This window comes from Notolepis coatsorum (assembly GCF_963971535.1).
Source record: "Notolepis coatsorum genome assembly, chromosome: 2".
In the NCBI taxonomy this organism is placed as follows: Eukaryota; Metazoa; Chordata; class Actinopteri; order Aulopiformes; family Paralepididae; genus Notolepis; species Notolepis coatsorum.
Window position 1 is genome coordinate 17,038,331 of NC_140166.1, and position 19,559 is coordinate 17,057,889.

The 19,559-nt window shown below is 41.5% G+C and overlaps 1 protein-coding gene across 5 annotated transcripts in view; it reads left to right on the top strand.

Moving 5' to 3' along the window:
- Window positions 1-1,288: 1,288 nt before the first annotated feature.
- LOC311248924 (far upstream element-binding protein 3-like) overlaps window positions 1,289-19,559 on the top strand; it is a 157,898-nt gene continuing 139,627 nt past the window's right edge. For 2 of the 5 annotated variants that reach the window (XM_084338161.1, XM_084338159.1), the window contains exon 1: window positions 1,290-1,474. In XM_084338161.1, coding sequence (XP_084194287.1) covers window positions 1,382-1,474 — 93 coding nt within the window. In that variant the 5' untranslated portion in view covers window positions 1,290-1,381. Of the gene's footprint in view, window positions 1,475-19,559 lie in introns of all 5 variants that reach the window. The other 3 variants (XM_084338158.1, XM_084338160.1, XM_084338162.1) reach the window with 2 other exon arrangements.

A 19,559-nucleotide genomic window follows, 5' to 3' on the forward strand; every position in this document is an offset into this window, starting at 1 on the left:
GAACTGCATTGAAAATTCCCAATTTACCGCCCCGGTCGAGTCAAATGGGAGGTGGAATACAATGCGTGCAAAGCTTGACCATATTTTCCGGTGTCTAATAAAGGTGCCGGAGATCTCAAAGCTCACATGGACACAGAAAAACATAAAAAATAAAGCTGTGCGAGGCAAGTGTTTGATGGCAAAGTTGACCGAATTGATTGAAGTATCCAGCTATATATAGAAAGAAAGAAAATTATTTTTAACTATTTTGATGCTTCAAAATTATGTTTTGGTTTGATTTATGATGATATAATTTAATTAAATAAATAAAAAAAATTATTATTCTTGCAAGGGGCAATTTAAGGCATGAATAAGGCAAACAGCTGCACTTATACACATCCAAGACAGAACAGGGGACAAGAGACATACATGACACAATTAAAGCACAAGAGACATGACAGTTAGAACAGGATCCTTATATTGTTGATCTGTCAAGTCTAATACATAAATTCGGTCAGTACAAAATAAGATGTTTATATAAGGATTATATTGTGTAATAAATTCGTTTTGTACACTAATTGCAAGTTATGCAAATGTGACAAATCCAACACTGCATAGTGTACTTTTAAATTAGTATCTTTGTGAGATTACTGTTTTATAATTTACATTACATTGAAAAGATACAAAGATATATTTTTCAAAGCTGGATTTTCTAATACAGAATAGGTATTGTGGGGGACCCTGATGTAAACAAGACGAAAGTCTTTCTCTGGTCTGCATCCCCTTAACAATAGTGTGTATTGAGCTGTACTGTACTGTACCCATTCTGCAATCTGTTAATAAACTTGTCAATCAATCAATCAATCAATCAATCAATCAATCAATTGTTATTTATTTTGTCCAGTAAGACTTGAAACGAGCTATTATTTAGTTAGAGGTTGATTTTTAAGTTATTTTCTTAAGATTTGTCAGAGAGATTACTTTAGGCATAATAAAGTATGTTGAGTAACTTAGAGAGATATTATTTTGTTATATAAAATAATTTGAATAACCATTTTATATCCATACAGAGGAGGCATACTTTAAATATATTACAATTATAAGGCATCTTTGAGTAAATTCTGAGTATTGTTTAAGTATCTTGAGGCTGGGGGCAGTGTGGTCTCTTTTTTGGAAATCACAATAGGGTCACCCTATAACGCCATGGAAATTTTGGCAAAATAATGAACCTTTTGGCTTTCCATATTCCTTGACGCGATAACGTTTCAGACCTGCCAGCGTCCTTCACATGTGCAACTGGAGCGGCCCTGCACCACGTGACTGAACGCGGAAGTGAAGCGCACCAGTGTGTCAGCTAAACGGCTATAGCTCCCCTGCTAACCTGCTAGCTGCTGTGTTCACTATGATGGCGGAGTTGGTCCAGGGACAGGCCTCGGTCAGCCAGCCGGGGCTGAAGTCTGAGGGCTTTGCTGATGCTTTCCAGAGGGCCCGGCAGGTAACAACCCACAGAGGGGCTCCCCGCCCACCCGACCGAACCAGAACCGGATGTTTTAGACCAGGCCGGAGCACTTTTATTCCAACTCCCCAACATGTCTCGGCGTTCAGAACTCTCTCTCGCACACACACACATTAGCACGGTAGCTAGCTCGGAAAGCAGCTTTTGGAGTTGGCGATAAGGCGCACTTGTTGCTCCCCGTTTGCGCACTTTAGCTTTTACATGACAGCGTTTGAAATGTAGTTTGTAGATATACTTAAGGCCTTTGTCACGCCGGGGAAACTTAAGACTGAAACCATGTTGGATAAGGTGGGACATAAGTTCGAGCCACACGTGTCACACAGACGACCTGTTGTGCTGCTTAACTTATAGTTTTTAAAAGTTTGGGATAGTCGAGCCCACGGCGTGGGTCTTTTTAAAGACACGACTCGGGTTGTTGAAGCCGTGTACAGCCCGTGTATTTGTGGGTATTATATCCAGGACTGTAACTCGTTCGTTTTTCCAACAGCAAATAAGATAGTTTCACTGCCCCCTCCCCCTGAAGTCATGGTGTTTACTGTTAGAGAAACGAGGCTAGAAGTTATGCAACCCACAGCAGAGCCATATATGCACCAGGGGGTGTGTCTGGGTGCCTATAGACGCGAGGCCGGTTAGTTAGGATTGGAAAGTATAGTATGCATACTTGTCAGGGAAAACTACGTTTAGGTAATGGCAAAGCAGGTTTACAACGGCAATTTATTTTGAACATGATCTCGTATATCCCAAGGCTCGAAACTGTTCACAGATGAGATGAGATTAGATTCAAATGTATTGTCACCATACAGCACAGTGCAAAGAAAAGTTTGGCATTGGCAAATGTAATGGTGAAGTGCAAATAGTAATATCCAATGTACAGGTGAGTAAACTGGGTATAGAATATATAAATGTGTACTACTGAGTACATGTATGTACAGAGTTGTATGTACAGTGATACAGGTATAAAGACAATATGGTAGTAGTTATACTGGCCACCAGCATAACTGTTTTGCACAAACATAGCAAATATAGCAATCCCTGTTGCAGTCATTATCTATATTTTTCCATCTACATCGTTTCATTGAGCTGTAATTGGCACAACACAAGGATTCAGTGTTTTCTCATTCTCACTAAAGTAATATCTTCTCATATCTGCAGTGTTTCCCTAGATTTCTTTCAGGCAGGGTGGTAGCTGACTCAACTCATTTATAGGTACAATAACACTTTATTGCTGTCGGTACAATAGAGGCCTTGCACGGAATGTTTTTCTCTTCCAGCATGGCTGCCTGTAACCACTTTTGAAAGAAAGTGCCTAATGTCTGTGCAGGAAAAGTGTGATATTACTGTTCCACTGTGACTTGTTTACAATAACCAGTAATAAGACACACATTTATAAAAATGTAGTTTATATATTTCTTGAGAGAGAAGTCTTTCATTGTCATGCAGATTAACACACACATGCGAGATGGGCGACCCACACGAACACACACATGACTGAGTCGCAGATGAAATGTCTCTGCACTTTTCCCGTCCTGTCCGCAGTCGTTTGAGGTTTCATAGTAGAGCGTACCACCGCGTACCAATTTCTCGTGCCAGTTGAGTTTACTACATTTCCCACAATCCTTGCACGCTATTTACACTTTCTGTCACAGCGTCCTCCACCGATGTCAAAATAAACAGTCTAGGTTATCTCAGTTTCCAAGATTTCGAAATAAAACTGGCAGTTTTACACACTTCATTTAGAAAAGCCATTCAAATTTCTCAAGTTTCTTCAGATGATGAAAAAAAGACATGGTCCAAATGTATATGAATTTGAATGGATAACGATTAGCGATAGTAAAACAAAATCTACCTGCCAACATTTTTCCGGACCAATCCTACCCATAGAACCATGATCCTGCCGTACTCTCTTGGCACAGAGTGAGTGTTCAGACTCACGATGCAGATCGGTGTCGCATTCAATGCAGGTCAATGTCAACCAACACGCCGAGCAGCCTTTTGTGTGACACCAAGTGAGCGACGCGGACGTTCATGTTAGAGTTGTTCCGATACCAGTATTGGAAATGCCTCCGATAGGGGGCGGCTGAGTGGCACAGTGGGCAAGGCGCTCGCCACTAACGCAGGAGATGCTGGTATCTAGCCCAGCTCTCGGCGTTGCTACCGGCTTGGCCGGCCGTCATACTAACACAATTGGCAGTGTTAGAGGGTGGGAAAGCCGGTGGGTGGGGATTGGACTTGTGGACAGCGACTCCTACAGGTCGGTTGGGTGACGGCGGAAACAGGAAGTATCAGGGGCAGTGTGAGCCTCTCACGCGTTACTCCTCGCCACTGAGAGTTCGAGCTGTTGCGGTGAAAAGATGCGACGGGCTGCCTCCTCGTGTACCGGAGGGGACACGTGATGCAAGGCTTCTATCCTCACTACAGCCAACCAGTGGGAGGCATAGTCTAGCAACGTTCAAGACAGGGGAGGGAAGAATTGGAAACAAACACGAAATTGGGATGGGAGAAAAATAGAAAATGGGGAGAAAAAGTGGATACAAAAAAAGAGGAAATGCCTCTGATACAGCCTAAAAATGTAATGCTGGTATCGGTGAGTATGCGTCAAATCTATGCTCCGATCCCATATGACGTAATTTATCAACAACACGTGCGGTATCCTCCTGCCGAGAGTGAGCATTATAAGACAAAATCGACCGTGAATTAAAGTGTCAATGCTGTTTGTCATTTTAACAGCAGATACACTTTCTTAAATGCCATCGTCCCGACAGAGCGGTGTGACAGGGAGCTGCAATCTGTTCCACTTGCTGGTGTTATTATTAGCATTAGCTGAAGAGCTAGCTCGTTGGAACAACATCCGTTTTAACGTTACCTTGGCTAAAGTTGGGGCTATTCATAATCCAGCAATAATGGCTGCAGACCTGCAAAAGTACAGCAAGTTGGCACAGGAGTATTCCAAGGAAAATCACTTTTTCACCAGTAACGTTACATAGGTTAGCCTAAGTGTCATCACTGACCGACCTCTCGCACACATGCATGCAATTAATGACATGTTGCGGACAGCCATACCGGTGACAATGTTTAGCTTTTAGTGCCAAAGGCTAAGAGTCTGAGGCGGAGTCTCAAAAGAGAATGTTGAATATTTATTGTGCATCGAAAATCATACACGTTACTAGAGCTGCCGCGGTATTGATGTTTTCCTTACCGCACAAATTTGCGAAATATTTCCTACCGCCGCGGTTATTACCGCACGCACACAAAAAAAAGGTTTGAATGAATTTTTTTTTAGTAGTCTACTCTTTATAGCATATAGCCTGCCTCTAGTCTAAATGTCTATCTTTAGAGGATGACTTTGCAGCATGAATATTGTTTGGGATTCGGCAAGCACGCATTCGTTATTGAAAGTGAAACACGGATTCGAAGTTTCCCCTCTGGTCGTGCGCCGTTCACTCGGTGTCGCGGGCAGGGGTGGTTACCCCCCCGACCCTTTCTTCTTATTATTATTATAAAGTTACTACTTTATAATAAAGGCATTCGTTTTGTGGCATTAACGTTATATAGTTACACGTTCAATAACATCAGCGTATTTACCGGACCATAGCAAGGCAAGAAATACTCAATTCATATCTCAGTTCCTTTCTTTGCTCAGAGCGTGCTGAGTTGTCCCATTCTGCGGTCTGTTAATAAAGTTTTCAATCAGACAAGTGTATAGAACGAAGGGCTTTTATTATAACATTTGTTGCAGACAGTAAAATCATTATGTCTCGTTCAGGGTTAGAAATTAACATTTTTTTTCAATGGCTTTTTTTTGCCCCCCTTAATTGATTTTCGGGGGCTTTTATTTTTATTTCGGGGGCACTGAATTTTTATGATAAACGGTAGGTGTGGGACGGTTCACAAAATGGACGGTTCGGTTCGTATCACGGTTTTGGGGGTCACGGTTTTCGGTTCGGTTCGATATACGTTAATTTTTATTAAAAAAAAAATAACACTCAAATCTAAACATGCTTCTCATTTATATATATATATATATATAAAAAAAGGTTTACAGTGTTAGTGTTTACAGCCTTAAATAATGTTTGGCACACAAAGACCGAACTGACTGAAAAATATAGGCTACATTTGTCAAAGTATTAACTTAGTGCAAACAACAATATGCTCAGCCAGCACTAGACTTTCCTTTCTATAATATAAACACAAAAAAATAGGGATGCCCCGATCACGTTTTTTGCCACCGATACCGATCGTCGTGAGCCATATCGGCCGATACCGATCCGATACCGATAGTTTTTGATTAAAAAGAAATTAAAAATTATTTTATATAATTTTTTTTTTTTTTTTTATAAAATATATATATTATATAATTAGACTTGTACTTGTATTATCTGCGAGACATTGCCACCACGCAACAAGCTCCACTGTCTGTGTGTACTCTAGTAGCCTCCAGCTACGGCCAGGATTCTCCGGAGCTGCACCTGGACCTATACTCGAGTAGCCTCGAGCAGAGCTACGGCCAGGATTCTCCGGCGCTGCACCTGGACCCTATTGGCATAACGTTACTTAACTGTGCTCAGCAAGCCCTCAGCTCGAATACGCATCGAATCAGTGTTATAAGACATTGATATCAGGAGCTATCTGTAGCTACTGCTAGCCGGATATATAACGTTAATACAACGCCTCAGTGAATTATTTAGTTCAATGGGACATTTCGTTTTGAACGGTGAACTAACTTGCGCTAACGTGAGCTAACGGGTAGCATACACGTCTCTACTAGACTTTGTGGAGCGTTTGTTGATGTCAGGAGCTATCGGTAGCTGGCCGACTAGATGTTATAAGACATTGATAAGACATTGATATAAGACATTGATATCAGGAGCTATCTGTAGCTACTGCTAGCCGGCTAGATGACGTTAAGACAACTATTTAGTTCAATCGGACATTTCGTTTTGAACGGTGAACTAACGTCAGCTAACGCAAGCTAACGGAGATATCAACATGGACCACTAGACTTCTGGGGCATTTGTTGATATCCGGAGCTATCAGTAGCTAGCCGGCTAAATACCGTTAGACAATGCCTACTAAAAGTGAATAGTTGACTGGGTAATTTTGTTTAAACAGTAACGATAGCTAGGTAGCTAACGTTAGCTCAGGTCGAATGCACTATCTAGACTCAGCAGAGGAGGTCCGCCTCCTCTGTGTTTACAAACTCTACACGGGTACGGGCGGGGCTAGGGAGGAGGAGCAGTTTGCAGGTTGTGTGTGTCTGAGACAGACAGCGAGTGAGATATCCACTTGATCAGTTTCCGCGATCGGCGAATATGACTAATTATCGGAATTCCCCGATCGCATATTTATACTGATTATCGGCCGATAACGATCGGTGGCCGATCGATCGGGGCATCCCTACAAAAAAACAACGTCAACCATGTTTAAATTCCCTGATTGTCAGTTCTTAATGGAAAGATTCGTTTTCTGCTTGAAATTATTATGCATCTCTACATTTATTTAGACTAACATTATTTAAATATTGAGTGCAACTGTGGTGGATTACGTAATTCGGTGAGTTGGAACTATCTATTGGTTGGCGCCGGGTCCCCACGGACATTTTAGCGTGTGGCACCTTCAGCTCCGGTAACGTTAGGAGGAGAATAGATCATAACATCAACAAGCAGCACGGAAGCGGCAATAGTCCCGGTTGGAGTTAGTAAACACAGTTGTATGTTAGCCTTCTTGGATGTTGAATAAACGCCTATCATTGTCTTTAAACACCCCGCCTCTCAGACTCTGATTCCCTCCTCTGCTAGCTTGTAGCTACGATAACATTTCATTGACTGTATTAGCTGGGGCTAGTGCTACCATAGAAACGTGCGTTGTATTGTACAAACTGCTAACTGTGTGTATGCCTATGTAATGTTAATGGCTATGTTTTTAAAGTCGTAATGAAGATTGATTTAGATTGTGCTTGCCATTTGTATACAAACTGACTAGCACCCATGGCTGCAGTGCTGCTGCTGCTGCTGCAGCCAGTGCTCACCTCCCGGCTCCGCCAAATGAATTTTTTTATTTGCGCGTCATCTGAACCGTACGATAGACAGGCGCTCCATTACCGGATGAATATATATATATAATTAGTCAACTGTCGGGGGCATTTTGTGCCCCCCTTAAAGGATAACTCCACTATTTTGGGAAATTAGCTTATTTAACATCTTCCCTGGAGTTAGACAAGAAGATGCATACCTTTTTTGTCTCTGTGCGTGCATTTTAGCTTTGGGAATAGATGCTCCGTTAGCATAGCTTAGCTTCATCACTGGAAGTAAGGCAGGACAGTAGCCTTACAGTGCCTTACAGTGTATTGCAAGGTCTGACATTGATCAAACTTGATATGCATGACCTTGGTGGGCTCTAGGTCAACTCCTGAAAAGGGGGTCAATGTCAGACTTTGCAATCAAAAGTTAGGGGGCTAATAACCCTTGCCATAATTTCAGTGCGCCCCTAACTTTTGATTGCAAGGTCTGACATTGACCCCCTTTTCAGGAGTTGACCTAGAGCCCACCAAGGTCATGCATATCAAGTTTGGTCAATGTCAGACCTTGCAATACACTGTAAGGCACTGTAAGGCTACTGTCCTGCCTCACTTCCAGTGATGAAGCTAAGCTATGCTAACGGAGCATCTATTCCCAAAGCTAAAATGCACGCACAGAGACAAAAAAGGTATGCATCTTCTTGTCTAACTCCAGGGAAGATGTTAAATAAGCTAATTTCCCAAAATAGTGGAGTTATCCTTTAACTGATTTTCGAGGGCATTTTGTCCATTTTCAAGGGCATTATGCCCCAAGCCCCCGTTAATTTCGAACCCTGGCTCTCGTTTAGTACTCCTGAGGAGCGATGGTAGTCCACTCCGGCGGGGAGCTAAAGCTAACGTTATTAGCCATGTTGTGATGAGCTCTGATCCAACGTGTGACGCGTCTCTCTTCTGACCAATCAGTGGTCTGCAATGTTTCACGTGACTTTTCTGGTACCCAATAGGGTCGCTTGGAACCTCGATAGAGGAGTAGGGTATATCTGCAGAGCCGCAAGCCCAACGAGAGGAGGGTACTTTATTATTATTATAAAAAAAGAGCGGTGATGCGGTATTCAGCCTACTCTTGCGGTGGGCGTGATGTAACCGCGATACCGCGGTAATGCGGTAATCGCGGCAGCTCTACACGTTACTACTAGCTAACAGTGCTAACTGAACCGGAGCCGACAGGATAGCAAGTGCAACAACGTATAACGTCCGTGCGGAACCAATGTCCCAACAACAGTTCTGTGTGTTTTGCCATACATGGCAAATGCCCTAACTCATTGAGCACAGTTGTCAATTAATGATACTAATCTATACAATCACCTGTTGTTGAATAAATAACATTACTTTCTAGTTATTACTAAAAAACACGTAAAACAGTATCTGTAATTGTAAAAAAAAAAATAATAATCATTTATAATGTTTTATAATTTATATAATATAATTTGAATTTGTTTTAAGTATGCACTGGTATCGGATCAGTACTCGGTATCAACCGATACCCAAAACTCAGGTATCGGTATCGTATCGGGAAGGAAAAAATGGTATCGGAACATCTCTAGTTCGTATGCTTAGAAAATGTGAGCTTCACGCTTTTGAGTCCGCTTTGAGTATGCACGGGGAACTCTGCAGAGTCTGTTCCGCCTGACTATGTGGAGGAGCCTTAACCCTTTATCTGCCAGGGATTATTCTGATCTTAATCCACTGTCTGCCAGTACTGTAAATCTATGGAGATTTTCCCCTTCTTTGCAGGGCTATAACTTTTTAAATTGTATTGCTAAATTGACATTACTATGGCCCATTCAACGTCAAGTATCTATCGTTTAGGATGTAGCAACGTTCTACTTTTTCATTCACATATTTCATACTAAAATACGGTCTAAAGTATAAATGTTTTTATCGTTTTCTGCAGCATTCTGCAGAACGCGAGTTATAGCTATAAATACGACATCAAATGTAGTTTGATACCGATTGACGTCATATTAAAACTTTCAATTGTACAAGGTCCTAATCGTCATGCCTCATCATCTGCTGGTGACCGGAGGGGGGGGGGGGGGGGGGGGGGTTATAAGTCCGTGGCCGACGTTAAATCATTCATGTAGTATGGGCGATACATAGATCACAGCAGTTTATATGGATCATAATATTCAAACACGCTGAAACTTACCGTAGCTTCCTCTGACCGTTGGGTGGTCAGCGTGGAGCAGAAAGTTTGCGATTATGGGATGTTGATATATGCGATCCATGTCCAGGTTGTATAATGCTATATGCGTCCAAATCATGTTGTTTATCGAGTTATTGGCAACAGATCGCTGTCCAGTGTGTCGAGCTGGAGTCCCGCTAACGATAGCGAGTGCCCGGACCGAATATGGATGAGCACCACTTCCGGCGTCTCTCCTGTTTGGGCGATCCGCCGATCGGCCACCAGATGGCGCTCTTGAACCGTTGGAGAGTTGAGAGGAGATCAAAGGAGATCTCAAGTCTCCGTGGGTGAAATATGATTGCCATCACAGATTTTTGAAATATTGATCTCAAAGACGCCTTACGGCGTCATTGGCAGATTACGCATGGCGGAGAATGACGTGGTAACACGTCATTGGCGAATAAAGGGTTAAGGTCAGCCAGGAGCAGACATGGGCTGCGGCATGGGCCGCGCCCAGGGAACAATCCAAGTGCTCCTGTCTGTCTTCGCCAGCGATGCGACAGCGTTAGCAACCTGTTCTGCATGTTTTTTCATTGGGTTTATCTTATTGGGCGGGGAAACCCTTGCGAGCACGGGGAGAACATGCAAACTCCACACAGAAAGGCCCGGGAGATACCCCACCTGGGTACCTGGCAACCTGGTCCCCAAGCGGGAATCGAACCCAGGACCTTCTAGCTGTGAGGCGACACTGTTATAACCACTATGTGCACAAGGTCATATTTTCCCATATCTGAGTACTTGCATAAATTACTCATAGTGATCGACTACTCGTTTATGCAAATCTATTTTCACAACACATAAAGAGCATGGCAGAAATAACAATGCACAGTGATGCTTAATGCTTATTGTCAATTACCATTTGTAATAATTACATTACCTTGACTCTGTCTGCAGCAGGTCTCCACTCATGGAAATGCTGAATTTTGGTACAGGATGTGTTCTCTTTGGCTAGCAGTGTTTAGCCAGAACTTTAGCATGTCTGTATCAATAGTCTATGAATGCTATGCAATGTGGGTGATATGATGTTGGCATAATTTGGAAATGCACAAACCAGCGTTTCCGTTAGCCGGTAATTACCGGTATTTGACCGGCAAAATCTGTTGAAGTCCGACATATTTCATCTCTCCGGTCTTAATGTCCGGTGAAAATAATTCCCTGAGTCTAAGCACAATTTGATTATTTGAATTGTATTAAAATAGGCTAAAATTAAATAGCCTATGCGATGAACGAAACGATCATTACATTTGTTTCCTCGTTGCTTCTAATAATGACAACGACGTCGTCAGCGAGAGCTTAGTGCTGGGTGTGCGAACTTTTGTGAAGCTGCAGAGCCAGAGCACTATCAGCACAATGCAGTATTCCAGCAGTACTCCAATTCAGCCATTTTCAGCCAATGTTGGGTGGGGGGCGCTGCTGTGCGGTTCCCAGAAAAGAGCCAATAACAGCTGAATCAGCTTCTCTGCAGCGCCATACTCTTTGCAAATAAGTCGTTGCGAGGTGGAGAGAGTCGTCATGCAAACCACGATAATGTTGCCGTCTCTCTGCTTTCTCAGTTCTTGCTTGATATAATTAATACAAATGTCCAATATAACGGAATTCGTTAGCTCATAAAAATGTGATTATAACAGACTGCTGTTTAGTGTCGGACCGACTGCCCACATACGCGGTCTATTTTATTTCAAGTCAGCAGCAGCACGGAGTATCGAGGGACTTATTTTATTTGGAATATATTAATGACTGTATACGCAAAAGTAGCCTAGTTTTAAGTAATACTATTATAAATCTACATGCCTTGAGGATGACATTCTTTATATAGCCTGCCTATCAATTGTTTTAAAGCTCAATAAACTATGACCGGAATTAATCTCATTTGTCCGGTAGATTGAAATCTTGCAGGTCACGGAGACCGGCAACAATTTTTTCTAACGGAAACCCTGGCACAAACGTAAACTGCTGTTTTTATCTGTTCTAGCTACCTGTATTCCAATCAGGATATTCATAGCCGGTAAATACCGGCCAATCGCAGTCTACAATTTCAATTGCCCGGCAAATATAAATCTTGATGCTCATCGTGGCCGTTAAAAGAAAATCGATATTACATTGATTAGGCTGTTCAATATGATGATATATATCATGGGATGAGAGAAAAATGTCTATTGGTAGATATTTTACTCTATCCTTTCTATCTCTATTGTTGCAAAAAGGCAGCAGAATTGCTTTACGTCAGTATTTTACTTAATTCCCAACCCTGTTAATAACAAACAAATTTGGAGGAGCGTGACACAGAACAAAACTCCTGCAACATTCCAATACAGAACTGACCTCATCTGGCCTGTGATAGAAATCAAGTGCACCTCCATCTCACTGTGCATGTGCAGCTATACAAATATCTCAACTTTTCGCACAGAGCATTATCTGCACCGGCATCATGTTTTTATTGAATAAAAATGCATCAACCTGCTTTCATGGACCATTGGAGAAGGACCTAATATTTAGCCGTCACTTGTAGCTAGGGATGGGTACCGAATTCGGTACTTTTGTGGTACCGAACCGAAACACGTCGGTACTACCGAGTATCGAATCAAGTGAGAAACCGGAAAAAAAAAGAGAAATTTATAAAAAAAAAATTCTCTTTACTTTTTTTTCCATGTCAACGTTCACACGCACAATATATGCTTACCTAGGATTTGACTTGATTCAACAACAAAGCAGTCGGAGCAGTGACAAGCCGAAAACTGTCGAAATTGTAGTTATTTGAAGTTTGGATTATTTTTTTTACGACTGAGGTAGGTAAATTAAATTTCTTGAGACTAAAGTACCGAAAAAAGGTACCGTTGGGTACCGGTATCGATTCAGTACCGGTATCGGTTCAAATGTGAAAGGTACCCATCCCTACTTGTAGCTTGTGTCTTTATTAGATATGTTCCGATACCATTTTTTCCTTTCCGATTCCGATACCTAAGCTTTGGGTATCGGCCGATACCGATACTTATCCGATACCAGTGCATACATTAAAAAAAATATTTTATTAAATATTAAAATTAATATTACTTTTTTTTTTTTTTTTTTACAGATACTGTTTTATATACTGTTTTTTAGTAATAACTAGAAAGTAATGGTATTTATTCAACAACAGGTGATTGTATAGATTTGTATTAGTATCATTAATCAATGAGTATGGGGTTGCAGCACTGCAGATATACCCTACTCCAATGATCCGCACGGACATTAGACGGTGTTGCACTCGCTACCCAGTCTGTAAGCTAGTAGCAGATAGAACGTGCATGTTGTGATTTTTGATGCAAAATAAATATTCAACATTCTCTTTTGAGACTCCGCCTCGGCTCAGACTCTTAATCATTTGGCACTAAAAGCTAAACATTGTCACCGATATGGCTGTCCGCAACATGTCATTAATTGTGTACGCGAGGTGGTCGATCAATGACGACGTTAACGTTAGCTAGCATGAGCTACCGGTATATGGAAAGACTGTAACGTTACTGGTGACATTGTGATTTAACTTAGAATACTCCTTTGCCAACTTGCTGTACTTTGCTTGCAGGTCTGCAGCCATTATTGCTGGATTATGAATAGCCCCAACTTTAGCCAAGGTAACGTTAAAGCTAGCTTTCGGTTAGCTGTTCAATGCTAATAACACCAGCCACCAAGCGAACCCATCAGAGCTCCCCGTCAACAACGCTGTCGGGACCATGGCATTTTAAGAAAGTATCTGCTGTTAAAATGACAAATGGCATTGACACTTTAATTCACATCGATTAAGCACACGTTTGTTTTATAATGCTCACTCAACAGACCGCAGTGTTGTTGATAAATTACGTCATATGTGACCAGGTATGGACTTCAGGGTCATGTTGAGGGATCTTCATTTTTTTTTTTTTTTTTTATACATATTATGAAAGTACAGATTCATACCTTCAAAATAAGCCGTCACTTGAACATTTTGGTGGGATACTTTGCAAGCTACTTCCTATGATTCATGGTGATTATTACAAAACGTATTCAGAGATAATAGCCTTCAAGAGACGAGCAGGCTATTCGGTGACAATAGTGAAACAACTACAACACTACCCAGAAGTCATTGTAATCCATGGCCCCCCTCTCTCTAGGGCAATTAACACCTGGCAGCTTTCCAGTCTGAGGCTCTTTGTTATTACAATGAGTCTGGTGACTGCAAACACAACACCCAGAGGAAAAAGGAAAAGTCATGATAGTTTATTAAAAAATTTGTGTGGTAGTGAAAGGTTAACCTTCAATGTTCTGATGGCCTCTCCAGAAGCATTTAGATGTAAATACATGTAGTGTGGTAGTGAAAGACACAACAACTAGGTTAACCTTCTGTAGTGTGGTAGTGAAAGGTTAACCTTCTGTAGTGTGGTAGTGAAAGGTTAACCTTCTGTGGTGTTGTAGTGAAAGGTTAACCTTCTGTAGTGTGGTAGTGAAAGGGTTAACCTTCTGTAGTGTGGTAGTGAAAGGGACCCTGATAATAAACAAGAGACAAATCAAGTTTCAAGATTTTATTAGCATTTAAAATAACACGAGATAAAAATAGACATGCTAAAGTCAATGTTGAATGTTCTGATGGCCTCTCCAGAAGCATTTAGATGTAAATACATGTAGTGTGGTAGTGAAAGACACAACAACTAGGTTAACCTTCTGTAGTGTGGTAGTGAAAGGTTAACCTTCTGTAGTGTGGTAGTGACGGATAAAAAAACGGATAAATAGTTTTTTTTACCATATTTCTACACATTTCGCTGCCACATTACAAATTATGAAATCTCGACGAAATACCTCTGAATAAGAATTTAAAAAAAAATTAAAGATTCGATGACTAATTCGGCCAGAAACGGCTTTGAGGCGAAGCGTTACTAAGCGCTTCTGTAGTGTGGCAGTGAAAGGGTTACAACAAAGGGTTACAACATCTCTCCAGTCCAGTCTGCTGCTGCAGCAGCAGCAGCTCTTCAGCGTTGCTGTCAGCGTTGCTGTCAGCGTTGCTGTCAGTGATTATAGCCCGCATAACATCTGCGTTGTCTTCTTCTTCTGAACCAGAATCTGAGTTTCTTTTTGGATTTTTATTCTGCACAAAGAAATCCGCGTTACTAAGCGCTTCTGTAGTGTGGCAGTGAAAGGGTTAACGTGCGCCTCGTCTCCCCTGCTCGACTCATCTCCCCTCGCGCTGCAGCAGCAGCACCAGTACCAGCAGCCGCGCGATTGGACATTAATGTCGACACAGCCAAGCTTTCAACAGTGTTATTTAGATGTATTTACCCATTAGGTTGGAAAAAATGCACCCTAACGAAATTCGTTCGCTCATAAAATTCTAACTGTGTTTTAATGGTTTTTAATTAAGTTAAAACATGCGTTTTATAACGGGTCAAGGCCTCTTTTTTTATCTTTTTTTTAGACACTGCGTTACGTTGCTTATAACTTATAACATTAAGATAGTGTATTAATAGTGTGTTATTCTCTCTCTGAGAAAGGAGAGCTAAATAATGACGTCTGTGTGTTAACACCTATTAAGTACAAGTACTTGCTACCTGTGGACAGGCCCACAGCCCGCTCGTGTAGTTTTTTATCCTCAATTGAAAGAAAATGTGTGGAACTATTATAGCAATAATTACCTCATTTACAAGTTGTATTTAAGTTTGCAACTAAGGGCAAATAAGGGAACAGATTAATGACAATTCAAATATGTAAAAAAAATCAAGATTTCGATTTTTGGGATTTTCTGGACAGCAAGACATTTTGTTCATTAACAGCACCTCCCCCTTTGCGCATCAAATCGGGTTTGGTCACGGCGAGTCACATATGGTATTGGAGCGCAGCATTAGAGCAGCATCGGCTGATACCGATACCAGCATTTTAGGCAGTATCGGCGGCTTTTCCGATACTGGTATCGGTATCGGAACAACTCTAGTCTTTATTTACTTTCACTTTTAAAAGCTTGTCAGTTATCCGTTTTCACTCGACTCAAGCTGTTATTCGGTTGCATCCAATTTTACTTTATCAAGTGAGTAATTGCTAATTCATCTATTGTTGTTTCTGCAACTGCACAATTACATTAGGTTCCAATTTTAAAATAAACCAATGGACAGTAATGCCCTCAGTTTTTCTCTATGTATTACATGATTTTGCCGTTCAAATTTACATTTAGCCGTTAACCCATTCTCCGCCATTGACGGATTAAGACGTCATTCCTCGCCATGCTTAATCTGCCAATGACGGATTACGACGTCATCGAGATCAATATTTCAAATTTTCGTCATGGTATTCACATTTCACCCACGGAGCCATGACTGGTGCTGTAGATCTCCACTCAACTCTCCAGCGCTTCAATACCGCCACCTGGTGGCCGATCGGCGAGTTGCCAAACCGGAAGTGGGGCCGGAAGTGCTTGGTGTCCCCCCTATTCCGTCCGCCACTCGCTATCGCTCCCGGGACTCCATCTCGACACACTGGATAATCGATCCGTTGCCATAACTCAATAAACAACGTTATTTGGACGTATATAGTATTATACAACCCGGAAATGGTTCATCTAGATCAACATCCCATAATAGCGATCTTTTTGCTCCACGCTGATCACCCAATGGTAAGAGGAAGCTGCGGTGAGTTTCAGCGTTTTTGATTATTATTAACCATACAAACTGCTCTGATATATATATCACCCATACTACATAAATGATGTAACGTGGGCCACGGAATTATAAACGACCCCCCCCCCCTGCATTTGCAATTTGCATGCATTTGATGATCTAATGTATGCATAAATGGCTATCTCACGTTCTATGAAATACAGCAGAAAACGATAAAAAAAAACATATTTATACTCTAGACAGTATTTTAGTATGAATGTGTGAATGAAAAAGTAAAACGTTCCTACACCCTGAACGATAGATAATTGATGTTGAATGGGCCATAGTAATGTCAATTTAGCAATACAATTTAAAAAGTTATAGCCCTGCAAAGAAGGTGAACATCTCCATAGACAAATAGAGCTGGCAGAGGATGGTATAAGAAGGGTACAATGCCTGGCGAAGAATGGGTTAAACTAGAATCTTGTTGGCCACGTTGGCTGGCCAAAATAACTGCTAGTGGAAACCCTGATTCCAACGCAACAAACCTTTCGCGGTAACAACGTTACTCCTCTCCAACTCTCTCAGGCTTCCACTGTTGTCTTTCTGCAACAACTTACGCCTTGTGGCAAGATTTTACAGCGAGATTTACGTTTCAGCTTAAAAAACAAGCATTTTTAGTGGACGTAGGCTACTTGGTAACCAAATCAAAGAAAATGTCTTTCTCAAATCACTCAAGTTCAGTTGAAACGGCGAGTAATCGATTACTCATGCCCATCCTTAGTATTTCTCATATCAACATATAGCAACTGTTGCTTTGCACATAGTAATGATTATTTTCTTCCAACATGGAGGAAAAGGGGCATTCCAAACATTCTGTGAAAGGCCTTTATTCCCTGTACTAAACGTAAAGCATCGTCAGGATACAGAGTACAGTAGTACTAGCACTATTATTATCATTATTATTGTTACTATTATGGAAATCTACTGAGGCTGACACTGCTGTCCCTCAGAGGCTGTGGCTCAGTTTAATGCTAGAGTGAAGACACTGGTATCGTATGAAACTAGAGCCTTAGGAATCCATTGGTACCATGTCATGCCTTCATAGCATGACTATGAAATTATATTGAGAAAACGTCAGTGACTCTGGCAGACTTGAGTGTAGGGCTGACCTTCGATTATTTTTTTGGAATTCGAAGCTTCGGGGCCGAGATTCAATTTTAATTCAAAGCTTCGAAATAAAATAAAAAGTTTTAAAAAAGTATTACATTTTTAAAACATGTTTTTTTTTTAATGTTGTGGGACTTGTCCATCACTTTGTTCAACTTTGTCAGTACTGTAAATGTAACGGGGAAGCCTGTGGGTATGTCCACAGTCACGGAAACAGGTGTGTTGACGAGTGACTGGCAGTGCGGGTTGGTAAATTAAACTCACTTCCCCATAACAGGGTTAACAGACACATAGGTAGTTAGGAGTGAATTCACTTCTTAGTGCAGCGGCCTGTGTCGTCGGACGCGGGAGCCCCCTGTTCGACTCCCCCTCGGGACGTTCTCATTTAACATCAAACACAACGCAGACCCAGTATGATCCGTCACATAAAGTTTAAACCTTTTTAAATCTTAGACAAACTAAACACTTTGCTTCCATGAAATATTGTAAGCCGTCATTTGAGGCTTTATAAAAGCAGCACAATGAACACAAATCTGTCAGTGCAGAGTCCGACCTCACCTTAAATAACAAACAGCATTGCTTGTTGTAGTTAACAAAGAGAGGTAGAGTTGATTTTGCAAAAAAAAAAAAATATTCTTATATATATATTTTTTTAACATAATCGAATTTTATTTTCATATTCGAATCCCATGCCCATCGAACGAAGCTTTGAAGTATTTAAGACAGCCCTACTTGAGTGTGATGAAGATGAGTGTTAGTGACTGTTGTTGGCGTCATACCTCCTCCACTGAGCAGAATAATGGGAGGATGAAAAGAGGGGAGGGGAGGAGAGCAGCATCAGGCCTGTGTTGCTCTTTTCTTTGTCTCCGTTGTGGTGATACTCTTCAAGGCTACAGGGCTGCTGTCGCTCCTCAACTATCACCACAGATCTGTCATTGTTGCAGTCCTGTGTGTGTGAGAGATGGAGCGAGTCAAGTGTTTGTCATTCATTCAGCCCTGTGCTGAGAGTCTTGACTAGCCAAGGTTGGCACAGGTAGCAGCTCGGAACAATAGATGTGAATGGATTACTGTTGTTGACCTTCTCGACAGAGATCTGGACTTGGGTCGGTGCTGAGGATGCTTCAATAGAGGCCTTTCACAGTGTTTAGAATGCTCCGCTTGTCCTCCATGTTGGAAGAGACAATGGTTGCTTTGATATATGAGAAATATGTCACCAACATTTTAATAATTTGATGTTTTATTACTGGATCTTGTAAACAAGTCACAGTGGAATCGTAATATCCTGCTTTTCTTGTGTTTTACCTGCTCTACCGCTGCACAGAAATTAGGCATTTTCTTAGGAAAATGGTTACCAATGGTAACAGGCAGCCATTTTGGAAGGGAGACGGCTACACAAAATGTCATGCAAGGAGGCAACAATGACCACAATTCTACAGTAGCAGTCACACCACTGTTTACAGTAATTTAACTGTTTTGGAGCCAGATTGAAAACTTTATTAACATATTGCAGAATGGGTACAGTACGGCTCAATACACACAATTGTTAAGGGGATGCATACAAGAGAGACTTTCGTCTTGTTTACATCAGGTCCCCCATTTTCAATTCATAATGACATTTATGACATACACAATACAGGTATGCAGTACTGTTACATTTGTGACATACAAGATATGCAAATACAGTACTGTTAAACAGAGATCCTAACAGAAAATATATACATACGAGGGGGAGGAAACTGTACAGTGGGAGGGGGGGGGGTTAGGACATTTACGGGGGCCAGTTTTGAATTGCAGCCTCCTGTACGTGCTCTTTGGGAGCGGTTTTGAAGGTGGGTAGGGATTCAAATTGTTTTACGGCTGTGGGTAGGGCGTTCCACATTAATGTGGCATAATTGAGAAACGTGTTTAGTCCCTTGTTTGAGCCGAATCTGGGTTGACCATGATTTGTGGAACTCCCTCTGGTGTCGTGGTATTCACTGACCTTTGGGAAGTATTTCGACATGTACATGGGTACCTTATGGCGCTTTTCCACTGCATAGTACC